The following is a 17,703-nucleotide window of genomic DNA, read 5'->3' as shown; positions in this document are numbered from 1 at the left end:
AGAGATTGTTCAATGCGGCACAAGTTGGGCGAGAAGTAGATATCCACAATGTACTGAAGCATGAGCTGTTCGTTGTACCACTTAGTTTGGCTAATACGGATAAAAAGATGAGAAGTACCCAAAAGTCTGCAATGCTCCCCCTGCTAACCACTGGTCTTGGGATAGAGAAAGTCAAAGGGGCACCGGAGACCACAGGAAAAACCTGTATCATAATTGATGGCCATGCATTGATACAGTCCCTAGGAAAACCACCGAATTGCAAGACGTTTGGTGACTATGCCAAAACCTTCCAGAGGACCGTGTTGAAGCAGTTCTGTGGCACAGTGTCCAGGATCGACATCGTATTTGATCAGTATAGACTTCTATCGATCAAGTCGACTACACGAAGCAAAAGAGCTGGGCAAACGAGACCAATCCATAAGGTGATCAACCGGGATGATCTTCCACTTCCACAAACATGGAAGAACTTCATCGCCTTAGGTGAAAACAAAGAAGACCTTGCACTGTTCCTCAGTGGCAAACTGGCAACGCACACCGACACAGTCAACGAAGTAGTAGTTGGTGGCAGCACTCCAAACGGATTCTCAACGACAAGGGGAGTCATCCCAACTCTGAATGCAAACCACGAGGAAGCTGACACAAGGATCATCATCCATGCACTTGAAGCCATTGATGCCGGTTATGGAAACATAATTGTGAAGTGCCGTGACACAGATGTCCTGCTCTTGCTCCTTCACTTCACCAGGGACAAAATCTGCCATGTGTGGATGATGAGTGGCACGTCCAAGGAGCAAGAGTGTTTCCCAGTACACGCCATCAACGAGGCCCTCGCTCCGGCGGTTGTGGAGAATGTTCTTGGGTTCCATGCCATAACTGGTTGTGATACTGTGTCTTCATTCGCTGGTCATGGCAAAAAATCATGCTGGAATGTCTACTTGCAACACCCGGAACTGTTGCATGGCGTTGGCAGAGATGGACCATTAAGCGATGTCGAGGAGTTCGTATGTATGCTTTACAAATCTCCACACTCTAGTTCAGGGGTCGACAGAGCTAGGCATGACATGTTCCAGAAAGGGAAGAAGGCACTTGAAATGTTGCCACCAACTAGTGACGCTCTCGAATTGCATATGTCGCGGGCGAACTACCAGGCAAAAGTATGGCTGCAGGCAAACAAGGCTGACGTAGTTGTTGCTGACCCCGAGGAGACTGGAGGTTGGCAGGCAACTGACGGACGATTAGAAGTGGTGTGGATGAGGACACCATCTGTTCCAAGTAGCTGTTTGGAACTAGTTACTTGTGGATGTAAAAGCAAGTGTCGCACACAAGCTTGCCGTTGCCACAAGATTGGACAACCATGCATGCCTGCATGTGGCTGTGATGCTGAAGGATGCATGAACACGACAGGAACTGATACTTAAGAGAAGTGATTTGGCGACACCTCAAATCGATGGAAGATGATGTCTTGTTTCTTCAAATGTAGTTGCCTAATGCATCATTTACATATTACCAACAGGAACAATTGATTCTTAAAGTAAAATTTGACTTTCGACTTTGAAATTTCACCTTTAAACTGAATGCATTTTATTATATTATGCGTATTCAAAGAGTAAAAAGCATTTACATTCATGAATCTATTCACATTTAGCTATTGTTACAGAAGTTTAACCCCTTATAACTCATTAAATATTCAATGGTTCATACCAGACTCGATGTTGTATGAAAGGACAAGACAAAATAAAATTTTTTGAAAATTTGACCTCTTTTGACCTTTGACCCCCCAAATTTGACCTTCAAGGTCAAATCTCATTTTGGCAACCGGGTGTTTCTGAAAGCCTGGACCATACTGATACTTTCTAGCCCGGTTGTCAGCTTTTAACAAAAAATGCCATCAAAAGTTTCTTTAAGGGTCTTGGCCTGCCGACTATAAGGTAGATGGAGGTTATGTTTTCACCGTTTGCTTGTGCGTGTGGTGTGGTGTGGTGTGGTGTGTGTGTGTGTGTGTGTGTGTGTGTGTGTATGCATGTAAGTTATTGTTTCCTGCAATCCCCACAGGTGGGTGGGTTTCAGGAGATGGAACAGAGACCTGACAGGTCTCAAAGTAATGTATGTGTGCAAGCGCACATGCATGAATGTGCGGTCATTAAGCATAACATATTGTTTTTGCTAACCCCCCCCCCCCCCTCACCTTTCTCTCTTCTTTCTTTCCTCCAACCTCCCCCTCCTCCATTCCCACCTCCCCTCTCTGTCTCTTGCCACCCCTCTCCGTCTCTCCTCCACCCCTCTCTGTCTCTCCGCCACCCCTCTCTGTCTGTCCTCCACCCCTCTCCGTCTCTCCTCCACCCCTCTCCGTCTCTCCTCCACCCCTCTCTGTCTCTCCGCCACCCCTCTCTGTCTCTCCGCCACCCCTCTCTGTCTCTCCTCCACCCATCTCTGTCTCTCCTCCACCCCTCTCTGTCTCTCCTCCACTCCTCTCTGTCTATCCTCCACCCCTATCTGTCTCTCCTCCACCCCTATCTGTCTCTCCTCCACCCCTATCTGTCTCTCCCCCTCCACTTCCTCTCCCCTACCCCTTCCCACCCCTCTCTCACCCCTCACCTCCCCCCCTCCCCTCACCATACTCACACCCTCTCCACTCTCCTACCCCCTCTCTTCATATTCCCGTCAGGAAGTGACTGTGTTGCCCGGCAATGCCGGGTACCTTTGCTAGTGCAGTGCCTATAGAAAGTCTACACTCACTTTCAAAATTTTCACCTTTTGTTGCCTTATAGCCTAAGATGATAAAATTACACCTTCATTTACACATTGTAACCCACATCTTCCAAGTGGAAAAACAAATTCTACAAATTTTATAAAATTAATGAAAAATACAAAATGAGAATATCTTAAACATGTCATTCATTCTCTCTTCCCACCCCTTTCTGTCCAAGTGAAAATTATTCTTGAGTAAATCCCCTCGAGTGTTCTCTTCTATCCGCCCATAATTATGTGTTAACCGCCTCCCACCTCTGTCACCTATCAATTCAAGTATATCCATTCAGGCCTACTTGATATTTTGATTGTGAAAATCAAGCAATAAACTGTGTTTTTTGTCTTTTTCTGTTTTCAACAAATGAAACTCGGACTCCCTGAGGTTTGACGTGGTGTCCTTGGTGTTAGAGAACAGTGAGTGCAATGAATGTTCTGTGCATTTATCACGAAAGCCCGGAACACTTTTCATTGTTTTTTTTCTGCTGAGAAACGATGAAACAATTCACAGGGATCGGCCTTCCGTCACCCGAGCAACCACATTCGCAGAACTCGTTTCCAGGGTGAAAAAACCCCCGGCCTCGTGCTTGAAAACTTTCCTATTTTGACCTGATGTTTTACTATCACCTCGGTCGCCGAAGACGGATGGAGGTTATGTTTTCACCCCTCTGTCAGTTTGTCTCTCTGTTTCTGCAGAGGATATCTCAAAAAGTTGTGGACTGATTGGGCCGAAATTTGGTGGAGAGGTTGGGTATGTGACAAGGCCGAAACGATTCGATTTTGGTGAAGATGCAGATCCGGATCTGGATCTGAGAATTTTTAAGTGATTCTTCACCATTGGGAGACGGAGCATAATATATAGCACGATATCTCAAAAAGGTTGTGGACGGATTCAGACGAAATTTGGTGGACACGTTTGGTTTGGTGTGTGATAAGGACACGTTGATTTGATTTTGGAAAAGATCTAAATCCGGATCCAGATACAAGAATTTTTTAAAATTTTGACACAAGATACAAGAATTAAAAAAAAAGAAGAAGATTCTTCACCATCGAGTAATAGGGCCGAAATTGATGTATAGCACGATATCTCAAAAAGTTTTGAACGACTTTTGACAAAACTTGGTGGATGAGTTGGGTAAGTGACAAGAACAAGTTGATTCGATTTTGGTTCATGTCGGATCCAGATCTGACCCATCAGTACGATACAAAACGTAAACTGTTCAGCCTGGCGGAGGTGTGCTCTCTACCGAGGGCCATTCTTGTTTACTCCATATTCTCACAATAAAGGTTTGTTGAAAATTTGAAGACAAAAGCTCACATCGTAAAACTCATGGCCTGGACAGACAGACGGACGGACACATAGACAGACAGACACACACACGCACACACGCACGCACACACACACACACACACACACACACACATCTCATGCTGAGTGTGGGGACAGGCTAGCCACGCCCACCAATATACTTGTAATCTTCAATTCGCCAAGTAATAAAGGATAGACCAATAAATAAGATAAATACTATAAAAAAGGGGAGCTTTCAAACTTCAATTGCTTGCCAAGTCATCCCTCCCCACAGATAATCCGAGCAAATCCTCAAAAACCATATTGTGCATCTGTTCCGCTTTGCTGTCTGTTCAAACAGGTAGAAGATTACAGCTGTCTGCATATCTCTGCTTAGTAGAAATACATATTATATAGTTATACAAGCATGAACACTTTGACTTAATTTGTGTGAGAGCACTTTTCGTGTAATCTACTGCAAAGCTATAAGGGACAAGTGCTTACAGCGCAGCCGTCGTGCAATGGTCGGATGTCTGGCGTCTTGGCTTGAGTTAGCTCTTCATCGTTGGAGCCAAGGAAGTGCAGGGCAAGATCGTGGCTCTGACCAGGCCTGTCATTTCGCCATGCCACCGAATTGCGGCAGTTGTAAGTGAAGGTCTGCCGTGCCGATGTGCTTAGGAGCCGCAAAAAGGTCAATTGAACCAATGACACGGTCTCTCCATCCTGGTCAATGTATTCGAACTGGCAAATGCAACATAATGGTTACCATCACTCCTGTTTGTAGATCACACTTTTGTCATTCGATTACATCTTGTTTTTAACACACACACACACACACACACACACACACACACACACACACACACACACACACACACACACACACACACACACACACACACACACACACACACACACACACACACACCACCCCTCTCTGTCTCTCCTCCACCCCTCTCTGTCTCTCCTCCACCCCTCTCTGTCTCTCCTCCACCCCTCTCTGTCTCTCCTCCACCCCTCTCTGTCTCTCCTCCACCCCTCTCTGTCTCTCCTCCACCCCTCTCTGTCTCTCCTCCACCCCTCTCTGTCTCTCCTCCACCCCTCTCTGTCTCTCCTCCACCCCTCTCTGTCTCTCCTCCACACCTCTCTGTCTCTCCTCCACCCCTCTCTGTCTCTCCTCCACCCCTCTCTGTCTCTCCTCCACCCCTCTCTGTCTCTCCTCCACACCTCTCTGTCTCTCCTCCACCCCTCTCTGTCTCTCCTCCACCCCTCTCTGTCTCTCCTCCACCCCTCTCTGTCTCTCCTCCACCCCTCTCTGTCTCTCCTCCACCCCTCTCTGTCTCTCCCCCACCCCTCTCTGTCTCTCCTCCACCCCTCTCTGTCTCTCCTTTGTCATAGTCTCCATCTCCACACACACACTGTGAATGTGGAAATATTCAGGGTTATGACTATAACCAAAATTCACATTTGGCCTTGCCTAAGTTGTCTACGTTTACAGTGATTGATGCTCTCAAATGTTCAGCAAATAAAAAGTTCACATTGAGCTAAACAAAGTTTGTATCAACACGTTATATCAACCATGAAGGAGCAGTCCTGTGCCAGCGAAACTCAGCACATGTGCAGTTTCTAGCCATTTCCATGCCTTTCCCAGCACTGGATGAGATTCCTTATGCCAATTGAAAAAAGAAAAAAAAGATTTTGCTTTGAAACTTTTTGAAAAGGGGAAAACGTTCCGACTAGTCCTGACCTCCTCCAACTCCCCACCCCCTCAATATGTTGTTTTCTTTTGTTCCATCAAACATTTGGGCCATCTTGTAGCTTTGTTATTGCTGTTTTCGCGATGATAAAATAAAGACGTCACCTGTAAAATGTGGAGCGCATGGAAGAGATGAACTCTCCAAGAGTTAACACTTTCATATCCAGGAAAGCAAGCGTTTTGAACGAGCGAAGATCACCATAAACAACAAATTAACCCAAACGTTGTTCACTGAATACATTCTGTAGTGTTTGAGACAAACGATGATCATTTCGAATGTGGAATTTCACGAGTTGGTCGGAATTAAGTTTCTGAAGTTCACATCCAACTTGTGATAAAAAATTATTTTCTTCCTTACAATCTTCTATGTAATTCTAAGTCTTCCTTCCTTCTGGATTCCGTCCCTGCCAGACACCATCTTCTCTGTTCTCAGGGGCTGTCTTCCTAAGCTGAGAATACCTGTTCTGCAATTATTGTTAATGGTTGTTGTAGTGTATTTCCACATCTCGTTGAGCAGGTGTGTGTGTTGTTGTGCAGGGTCCATGTGTCCTTATTCAGGCCGCATTCTCATGGGCCTCATCAAGTCATTCCCCTTTTCCTGTTCGTTCATTGCCATGACCCTGCTGTTGGTGATTTTTCCTTTACCCACCACGGTTGCCTGGCTCTTCAATGAGCCTCGATTTCATAGAAAAAAAAAACGGTTGTAATAACTTGAAAACATTGAAAACCTATTGGTAAACATTCACACTAAACAATATTTAGTGCTTTTCTCTTACACTTGATGTACCAGCACTAAAGTTTAGCCAACTAAACTATTGCTCGCTCTAAGGATTTGACTCGTGACGTCAAATTTAAGGAGTGACGCGGCATTCGTACCTGTTTCTTTCGCCTGAATTGACTGAACCATAAACCGGTCTTCTCTTTGTACCAGGAGGACATGCGTGTCTGCAAGGATCACGAGGGAAGCAATCACATTTTAATCTTTCAGCAAACGTTTTAGCAAAAGATGTGCTTTACCTGTTTATGTTTTCGTTATTATTTTTGAGTTAAGGTTTCCTGGGCTGGGGCACTTTCAGCAAGCAATCAATTTTAATCCAATTCATCTACAACATCTACTCTAGCCTGGTGTTGGGCTAGCGGCTAGGGTGCCAGCTTAGGATCCTGGGTTCGAATCCCGGTCGATCGCTGAATTAACGCCAGGGGGGTTGACAGCCTGTCATCCTTCCGAGGTCGGCAAATTGAGTACCAGTTCACTGGTAATTCCCTGTTTGTCGTAAAAAGGCGACAAAAAGGGTTGGCGGCAGGAAGGGCATCCGGCCGTAAAACATTGCTTCAAAAAGGGGACCAAAAAAAACAACAACAACCACGGTCCCCGAAAAAGGCCAACCCCCGCTTTGCGGGGAAAAATGGCCTCTAAAGGTTGTTTTTTTCCATCTACTTCTGTGAGATTGTAGCAAAAGAGCACAAAAGTCAGTGGCAATGAACAGTGATATGAACTGCAACAAAAATAAAATGAACTGACACCACTTACTCCTGCTGATGCAGAATCAGGGAAGATGCACGTTTCACCACCGACAGTGAAGTTGCATTGGACACGAAGAGAATCTTCAGGACACCCTTGATTGGGATCGATGAAATATTCTCCTGCCAGGTGAGGCAAAATGGACCTATTGTTAGAAATAAGGGAATCATGCACTCGGCTATGTGAGCACAGTGATAACAGCAGGTTGGAAGCAGGGTACACATCCGAAGACTATTCATTTTAAGGTGGTGCTTTGCAAAGTGGATTTACAGGAGGTATTAGCAAATGAGAAAGGTTCGTTAAACATTGTTAAGTGTATAATTCATACTCACGGTATTTTTTTTCTTCTTTTTTTTTACAAGATCGAGGCTCGTGTAAGAGCTAACTTTAATCACAAAAAAACAAACTGACACATAAAACATATGACAAAGGGAGCAGGAGACAAGATGGAGAGGAGTATGTGTAATCTTGAAAGGACTATGGAGACAAGATGGAGATTACACAGCATGTGTAATCTTGGTGGAATATAGCTTATACTGATGTTTTAGAGTAAAATGTAAAATGCTGCATTTCATGTTCCTGTAATACTGTTGTCATTGATCATAAAAATTTATTGCACATGCTCGTGTGCTAACAGGAATGCTACCGTGTCATGTTCAAAGAAACCTTGCACTCACAAGACGGATATAATAATGTGCTGATGTATTTTAGCGTAGCACTTTCAGCATAGAACGCAGACGCACGCTTTAAGTTCGAAAGCGATTACGCGTATTCAGAGTGAGAATCACCTGTGACATCACAACTTCGTGGCAAACCTAGAAGCCAGACCGATTGGCAATGATTTACAAAGTGAAAATTAACTTGATTTTCATCTCTCTTCGTCTCTCCCTCTATATTTGCATTCATATCCAAAACTATACTTTCAGCACAAAAAGGAATAACCAATTTGACTTCAAAAGAAAGGTGCACATTGAGCATCCCTCTCTTCTCTCCTTTATTTTTCATCTTACATTTTTGTAAGTTGAGACTTGTGTCCTCAAATCGTGGTGTTTATGTTGTGTAATATCTGCTTCTTTTGAATTGTTTGTGTTGGCCTATCTATAAGGAATGGACATTGAAACACAACTTAAATGTGGACACTACTTATCAGGTGTTTTGTAATTTTTACAGCTGTATGTTCTTTCAGCAAGAATATAATTAAGAAAAAAGATGTCGTGTATAGTACGATACTCGCTTAATCCTTAAAGCAAATTTGACCTTAAAAATAATTGGCGGTTGAATTAATCGACCAAATATGCAAATCCTCTTCAAATTTCAAGTCAATCAGATAAAAATTGACGATTTCAGAATTCCAGTCTATGTTGACCTTTTGACCTCAAAAATAATTGGTATGTTGAATAAAAAAATTAATTGAATTTAAAAACATTAAAAACAAGAAAGAGCAATCAGAGATTGCAAACCCTCGCCAGGATATTTTCAATGGTTTCAAAGGCTTTTGTGCTGAAACAAATATGGCGGCCGAACCACGTGCCCGATGACGTCATCTTTTTTTTTTTCTCCACTAATTTATTCCTAGATTATGCTCAATAAATTTCATCTTGATCGGATGAAGTTTTGTACTTGTCAAATAATGATGTCATAATAGAGGCACCTATGACATCATCACTAACAGATGTTATTCTGCATGGAGAGTTCTTTACAATGAGCCATGTCTCAATTTTTTCTATGCAGAGCTTTCAGAGATATAGAGGTGCAAATGTTTTCGGTTTTTCCAAGATGACGGCCGAACTACGTGACCGATGACATCATCTTTTTTTTTTCCTCCACCAATTTATGCCTACATGACGCTCAAGAAATTTCATCCGATAGGATGAAGTTTTGTACTTGTCAAATTATGACGTCATAATGGAGGCACCTATGACATCATCGTTAACATATTTTATTCCTCATGGAGTTCTTTACAATGAGTCATGTCTAAATTTTTTCTGTTAAGCACTTTTGGAGATATAGAGGTGCAAATGTTTTCGGTTTTTCCAAGATGGCGGCCAAACCACGTGACCTATGACATAATTATCATTAAAAAATTCTACATGTGGAGTTGCACCTTTGGTGATAATTTCCTGTCAATCGGACCAACGGTTGCAGAGAAAGTCATATTTATTCTGTGCAGACAAACAGACAGACAGACAGACAAACGGACTCAAATGCAATACCCTCTCCTCAGGCGAGGGTAACAATTGTTGAATTAATGTTGTTGAAAAAATAGTTGAATTAATTGACACTATATGCAAATCCTTTTCAAATTCCAAGTCAATCGGATGAAAATTGAGCCTTTAAAAAAATCTCAATAAGTTGTTGGCCTATGTTGACCTTTTGGCCTATGTTGACCTCAAATTAATTGGTGGTTGAGATTGAGATCAGTGACCTAATATGCAAATCCTCTTCAAATTTCAAGTCAATCGGATGAAAATTAATGATTTTAGAAATTAGTCCTATGTTGACCTTTTGACCTAAAAAACAATTGGTGGTTGAACTCAGTGACTTGATATGCAATCCTCTTAAACTTCAAGTGAATCAGATGAAAAATGAGGATTTTAGAAATATGGCCTATGTTGAACTTTTGACCTTTATACCTCAAAAATAATTGGTGGTTGAAATCAGTGACTTGATATGCAAATCCTCCTAAAATTTCAAGTCAATCGGATGAAAATTTAGGATTTTAGAAATATGACCGAAGTTGTTGAGCTTTGGCCTATGTTGACCCTTTGAACTCAAAATCAATAGGTTTTTTGTTTGTTTATGACCAACTCTACCATTTGGTGAAGTTTCATGAAGATTGGTTTAAAATTGTGACCTGTAGGTGATTGGCTGCTTGAAAAAATATATACGATTTCTGCAAGTAATAATAAGGTTATTAGCCCCTGTTGGATGAAGTCCGAAACGGGGGTTTATGGATTGGGTCTCGTCTGTCCGTCCGTGCATCCACAACCATATCTCGGAGATCTATTGACATATGCACATCATTTTGTTTCACGATGCGATCAAAGATGGCTGACTGGCAGCCATTTTAGTTGTAAAAAACCCAATATTGACCACGTCCTCAACTATTTCTCGGACATGCATTTACCAATCTTGTCCAACCTTGGTACACAGATAAAGAATGATGAGTTACAAAAGTACGTCATTTTTTGAGATCAGATCCAAGATGGCTGAGTGGCAGCCATTTTGTTACTTAAACGTGTTCCCAGCCATTTCTCGGACATGCATGGACCAATTTAGTTCAAACTTGGCACAAAGACAATACATGAGAGTATACATATGCAGAAAATTTTGTTTTGTAATCTAACCAAAGATGGCCGACTGACGGCCTTTAACTCCGAAAAGCAAAATTACTAAAACCACGGGGGCTATGGCATTTTATGTCTTTTTCTCCTTGTTTACTAAATCCATCAGAGGACTGAAAATGTATTGTGGTAGTGTGCTCTATTCTAAGGTGTCTCATCTTGGTTTGATTGTTGTGAGAATATACAGGTACAAATTACCATATTGATGTTTTACAGGCAGGACGTTGCCTTATCAAATAAGTTGTCTTTGAAATAAATTTTAAACTGGCTGTCTCATCTACAGTGCCTACAGAAAGTCTACACCCCTTTCAAAATTTTCACCTTTTGTTGCCTTTTGCCCTGGAATTAAAATGCATTAAATCAGACTTTTCCACCTTCATTTACACATCGTAGCCCACGACTTACAAGTGAAAAACAAATTCTACAAATTTCAGAAAATTAAATAAAAACACAAAATTAGACTATCTTGGTTGGATAAGTGTCTACTCCCCTGAGTTAATACTTGGCATAAGCACCTTCGACAGCAATTACAGCTGTGAGTCTGGTGGGATCGGTCTCTATCAACTCTGCACACCTTGATTGGACAATATTTGCCCATTCTTCTGCACAAAACTGTTTAAGCTCAGTCAAGTTGGGTGAGGAGCATTGATGGACAGCATTCTTCAAGTTATGCCACAGATTTTCGATTGGATTTAGGTCTGGGCTCTGATTGGGCCACTCAAGGACATTTATCTTATTGTTCCTTCGCCACTCCAGTGTAGCTTGGCTGTGTGCTTCGGGTCATCGTCATGCGGAAAGGTGAACTTACGTCCCAATTTCAGCTTTCTTGCAGAGGCAGCAGGTTTTCCTCTAGGATTTTTCTGTATTTTGCTCCATCCATTCTCCCTCTATCCTGACAAGTGCTCCAGTCCCTGCTATTGGGAAACATCCCCATAAGATGATGCTGCCACCACTCTGATTCACAGTAGGGATGATGTTCTTTGGGTGATGTGCTGTGTTGGGTTTGCACCACACGAAACGTCAAAATGTTCCATCTTGGTTTCGACAGACCACAAAACTTTTTGCCACATGGCTTCAGAATCTCCGGAGTGGTTTTTTGCATACCTCCAACTGGACTCAAGGTGGGATTTTTTGAGTAATGGCTTCCTTCTTGTGCAGGCCAGACTTGTGGAGTTGCTCGGGATATTGTTGTCACATGCACACAGTGACCAGTCTTTGCCATAAAGGCCTGTAACTCTGGCAACGTTGCCATTGGCCTCTTGGTGGCCTCTCTGATCAGTCTCATCCTTGCGTGGTCATCCCGTTTGGAGGGACGGCCTGATCTAGGCAGGGTCTTGGTGGTACCATGCGCCTTCCACTTCTTCATGATTATCTTGATTGTGTTCTAAGGGATATTCAAGGCCTTTGAAATATTTTTATATCCATCCCCTTATCTGTGCCTTTCCACAACTTTATCGTGGAGGTCTTTTGAAAGCTCCTTGGTGCTCCTCGTTCAGTCTTTGCTGTGAAATTCACTACCCAGCATAGGAAACCTACAGAAACAGCTGATTTAATTCTGAAATAATCAATCACTGAAAGTGAACACAGGTGGAGGCCAATTAACTTGGTGTGTGATTTTGAAGGTGATTTGTTACACCTGAGGTAAGTGATAATTGCTATTAAAATGGGGGTGGACATTTATCCAACCAACCAAGATATTCCAGTTTTGTATTTTTTATTTATTAATTTTTTGAAATTTGTAAATTCTGAAATTTTGTTTTTCACTTGAAGGTTGTGGAAGTGTGTAAGTAAAGTAAAGGTGTGTAAGTAAAGGTGGAAAAAGTCTGATTTCATGCAGTTGAACAGCATAACCAATATATCTGACTATATGGCGTCCGTAGGTGCCAGATGTGAGGCATCGGAATAACGGATTTAGTAGGATGGTGGTCTCCAAACACGGCGTTACGTCTGATATGTCATCATGGCGTTATGTCTAGTGCTAGGCTATGCCTTTACAGTGGTGAAATCATGACTCAATGATAATTGCATTTTGCAACTTGAAAAAAAGGAGACGTCACGTCTGATCCCTGGGAACATAAAATAAATTGATAAAATTGTTTTTGGCGAATAAGTGTGTATTACTAAAATGAACGCTGGGTTGTTAGCAGTAAACAAAATGTTTCTGGAAAAAAATTGCAAATATTGACTGTCAAGAAATTGTATTACTGTTTTGTAACATGTATAAGTTATGCTGTTCAACTACCATCAGCGAAGAGATGGATTCAATGCTAGGTTATTTCAAAGAAAAGTAGACTTTTGACTCAGTACTTTTCAGCACGGAGTGTCCTTCATTGCCACAGTCTTTGTACCGTCATAATGTTGGTGATGGCGTCATACTTGCAGAGTCAATGATATCATATTTTTCTATTAGCTTTAGCGCAGAGCCAAAAGAGAGGTATGAGAGCGACAAATAATGTAATCAAAATTATTTTAAAGAATACATTGGGAAACCCAGAGGACTTCCGTTATTGATGTCCAGTAAACTCATCTGAACATGTCTCATGTGGTGGGTGGTCTGCATGAGGGCAGGTTCAGTGCTGCACAGGCAGACTCATGGCAAGGATTACATTGAGTGGGTTTCCATTGCTTTCATAGCAAGAGGCAGAGCAGGAATTTGTAATTTTGACCAGGGTCATGGTCATAACTCACTGACTCTTCACCAAAAGACAATGCGGGATATTTAACGCCAACCTACTAATGCTAGCATATGGAACATATGGCCTAACTTGCGTCCAATGGACGACAAACCTTGGCAAGACATCATGCCTGAGAAGCAGCGATAAGATAGTTGATAATTGAGCCAGGAATCTAACCCAGGCTAGACAGCTCAAAGATGATTGCGCTACCTCTGCACGATCACATCGGACTGACCTATCAGTAGTGAAAGGGAAAGATTCTTTTTGATAAATTTCCATGGTTATTGTCCACTCTTCCAGTGCACAGGATTATAACAATGTAGTGTGAATTACAACTTTAGCTTCAGTCGTCAAAAATGCCATGCAACATAATTAAGGTTGCTTTCACTCCAGTAAGTACACACTCATTTCCCAACACAGACCAGGCCAAATGTCATCTATATTACAATAGGCTTCGGTGATTCTGTCTGTCTGTCCGTCTGTCTGTCTGTCTGTCTGTCCGGGGGTGTGGCTTACTCCGTTGAGACAGTAGCTCCACCCATTTTGGGAGAGGCTTCATATAAACAAATATCCACCATTTTATTAACTCGAATAGCTTTGAGGCCTGTTTAGTTAGGCCCGTGCTGTCTTCCTCTCTCACACAGGTTTATTTCAACTCAAATTCGATATATCATTTCATTTTTAACAATCGCTAACATAGTTTTAGACTCGGTTGAAAAAAAACGGGAAGAAAATTCCATGAAGTTTCCGTTTATAGAACGAAATGAATTCTCAAAGGCCTGTAAAATAAAGCCCATTCATTGAGTCACCCTCACGATTTTATCTCAAATTCACCATCTGATTTAATTTTTATCGATGGTTTTAGACTCGGTGTCAGAAATAATTGAGAACATTCACGCACACAAGGGGAAATGCAGAGATATATATATTTTAAATCGCACCACGGTGATACACGAAAATACACCGCCTAAAATAACAGACGGGGAAAATGTCAACATATATGAAAAATTCGCTTTTTCTTGTCCGTTAAGATGTATTACTTTTCCGTTTGATGACAGTCGTCACAACAACGTCAACAATGATGCCGACATATATTTCTTCGTTCTAATTTCATTCATTATTATTATCCGGAAGTAAAATATGTTTCAGGAAATTACCGAGAGATATTTCTTCGTCTTTTTTTTATTAGTTATGTGCACATACACTTTAAATAGGTTTATTTGAAATCTTTAATTTTCACAATGAAATTTACTTGCCATTTGATGATTACGAGACACTTCCTCTTGAGGATCGTGACAATTCATGCGTTGCGTGGAAACTTCCATTTCCAAAATGAACGAGACGGTCGATGAAGAACGCAGACTTCAACAGAATGCAGCAAGAAAACGAATGAGACGGGAGAACGAGACCATCGACGAACGTCAATGTAGACTTGAACAGGATGCAGCAAGAAAAAGAACGAGACGGGAGAACGAGGCCTCGACGAACGTGATCACAGACTCGCACAGGATGCTGCTGCAACAACTATGGAATACAATATTTATAAATAACGTTTGGTTTTAATCCACTTCTACTTTGTAAAGCGAAGTGTTTTCGATACCTTCAAATTTAGAAATGAACAAGAGTCAAGGCAGGTTCTCCACCCTACACCCTCTCAAGTCAAATCAAGTGAAGTCAAATCAAGTGAAGCCAACCAAGTAAAGGTAGAAGTTTCACTTCCCACCCTATGCTCCCTCCTCTCCCCTGTACGTGATCCTTTCCTCCTCTCCCCTGTGTGCAATGCTCTCCACTGTGCAGTGTGCGTAGTGAGGGGTTGGAGAGGAGCGAGAAATTGGAGAGAAGCGAGGGGTTGGAGATGAGCGAGGGGTTGGAGAGTGAGGAGCGAGGGGTTGGAGAGTGAGGAGCGAGGGGTTGGAGAATGAGGAGCTAGGGGTTGGAGAGCGAGGAGCGAGGAGTTGGAGAGTGAGGAGCGAGGAGTTGGAGAGTGAGGGGTGAGGGGTTGGAGAGCGAGGAGCGAGGGGTTGGAGAGTGAGGAGCGAGGGGTTGGAGAGTGAGGAGCGAGGGGTTGGAGAGCGAGAAGCTAGGGGTTGGAGAGCGAGGAGCTAGGGGTTGGAGAGCGAGGAGCGAGGAGTTGGAGAGTGAGGAGCGAGGAGTTGGAGAGTGAGGAGCTAGGGCTTGGAGAGCGATGAGCTAGGGGTTGGAGAGTGAGGAGCGAGGAGTTGGAGAGTGAGGGCCGATTGGAGAGGAGAGTGAGGAGCGATTGGAGAGGTGAGTGAGGAGCAATTGGAGAGGAGAGTGAGGAGCGATTGGAGGGGAGTGTGAGGAATTGGAGAGGAGTGTGAGGGATTGGAGAGGAGTGTGAGGGATTGGAGAGGAGTGTAAGGAGGTATTGGAGAGGAGTGTGAGGAGGTATTGGAGAGGAGTGTGAGGAGGTATTGGAGATGAGTGTGAGGAGGTATTGGAGGAGAGTGTGAGGAGGAGTGGGATTGGAGAGGCGTGAGGGTGGAGAGAGGAGAGTGTCAGGTGGAGAGGAGTGAGGGGTCACATATTATGTGAAATAAATAAAGTGTTCATTACACCATTTATGGATCTGATGAATTGCCAGGAACCATTTTGTAAAATTTAATGTGCAGCATCTAAATCAAGATGTCCAAATGTCACACACGTCCATGCCCGTGGGATTCCCATGGGTGACCCCACTAGTCGTACTATAATTCACCAAATATCTGTCTGTCTGTCTGTTCCCAGGTACCGCAAAAACGGCTGAACCGATCGCAATAAAATTTTGGGTGGGTAATCCTGGGACCCCCTGAAGTAAAATAGGCTATATTGTTTTTCCAATTTTTTCCCCAAATTTTCCAATTTCCAATTTTCCAGTTTTTCCAAACACGATGGAATAATATTTACCGATATGAACAGTGATGTGGCTTTTATTGAAATTCTACAAATACTGTTTAGATTTTGATGATTTGCGTGTGATATGATTTAACGGATGTTTATATACAGTAAATCGTTTAAAATAAAAAAGCCTTCAATTTCTGATATTTTGCCTTTTCATTTGGGGCTCCCAATTGAAGCCCTGCCCGTAGGGTGGGTACTGTTGCTAGTTTATTCTAATTTCAAATATAAACGACTTTTATGTGATTGTAATCCTTATTTCTTACATACCAAATTATTCCATATAATTTGTTTCCTGGCATTTCCATTGTCGTTAGGATTTATATATTGGATGGGAATCCAATTACGAATTTGTAGCGGTGCATGCATCATCACAGTGCGGCTGCACCGCCGACTCATTAAACATATGCATCACAACCTGCACACTCATTTCAACCAGTCTGGTGTAAAATAGACCCAACCTAGACAGCTCAAGACAAGTGTCATAACTGTGCGCAACTACAGACGGCATTTCCATGACGTTTAAATGACATGATGACGCAGTCTAAACTAAAATACACACCACACAGTCATTTCTGCTTGGCTCAGTTTTACGCTTCAAGGAGTCTCAGAAGTCACGCTCGTCATGCACTATCTGCTGGGTCTTGACACTCCCAAAATATAAATTTGCGGGTCTCTTAACCTGTAACACTTGAACGATTAATTTTAATCTCAGTGGTGACCTTTGAGTCGTTGAGCATTACCCCTGCCACTGTATCTATATCAAGTTCAATCTGAATCATCACATGTAATTGAACACGTCAATTAGCGTTGAAACTAGCTTTTACAAATATTTCGGGTTAAAGGAATGTTGAATCGAAATTCACTAATTTTATATTTTTTAGCAGTTAAGCTGCTTCTATATTTGTCTATGTCCTTCCATCTTTCCGTCAGAAATGATTAAGAAGAACCTTTATAACCTGTGTTCAATTTTAAAGGGTTCTGAAGTGTAATTCCAAATGATAATTCTAAAGGGTTCTAAAGGGTAATTTCAAAGGATTCGAAAATGTCTGGTGTTTGCTTAAGGGTTAGGGTGCGGGCTTGGGATTCCAGGGTCCTGAGCTCAAATCCCGGTTGGTCGGCGATTCAACACCAGGTGAAGTTGATTCAGCCTGTCATCCTTCCGAGGTCGGCGAAATGAGTACCAGCTTACTCAGATTAATGAGCCATCCAAGTATCCTGCGCAGGAGTGGCGACCCGACCAGGATTGTGCCCAATAGCTAAGAAACTGCTTCAGCAGCCATATGCATCTGAAGATGCAGAAGTGCTCATCATCATCAAAGGTGCTAAAGGATAATTTTAAAAGCAAATTTTAAAGGGATCTAAAGGGTAATTCTAAAGCGTAATTCTAAAGGGGTCTAAAATGTAATTTTAAAGTGCAATTCAAAAGGGTAATTCCTATCATAAAAAAGGGTTATATACTCGTGTATATACAT

At 42.4% G+C, this 17,703-nt stretch overlaps 1 protein-coding gene across 1 annotated transcript in view; it reads right to left on the bottom strand.

Moving 5' to 3' along the window:
• Positions 1-17,703, bottom strand: part of LOC137433197 (uncharacterized) — a 726,873-nt gene that overhangs the window by 40,907 nt on the left and 668,263 nt on the right. The window contains exons 60-62 of the mRNA XM_078784000.1: positions 7,321-7,433; positions 6,666-6,734; positions 4,538-4,774 (exon numbers count right to left, since the gene is read on the bottom strand). Coding sequence (XP_078640126.1) covers positions 4,538-4,774; positions 6,666-6,734; positions 7,321-7,433 — 419 coding nt within the window. The remainder of the gene's footprint in view (positions 1-4,537; positions 4,775-6,665; positions 6,735-7,320; positions 7,434-17,703) is intronic.

This window comes from Myxine glutinosa, chromosome 8 (genome assembly GCF_964187855.1).
Source record: "Myxine glutinosa chromosome 8, kmMyxGlut1.1, whole genome shotgun sequence".
Taxonomy (NCBI): domain Eukaryota; kingdom Metazoa; phylum Chordata; class Myxini; order Myxiniformes; family Myxinidae; genus Myxine; species Myxine glutinosa.
This window is presented reverse-complemented; position numbering and strand designations above follow the sequence as displayed.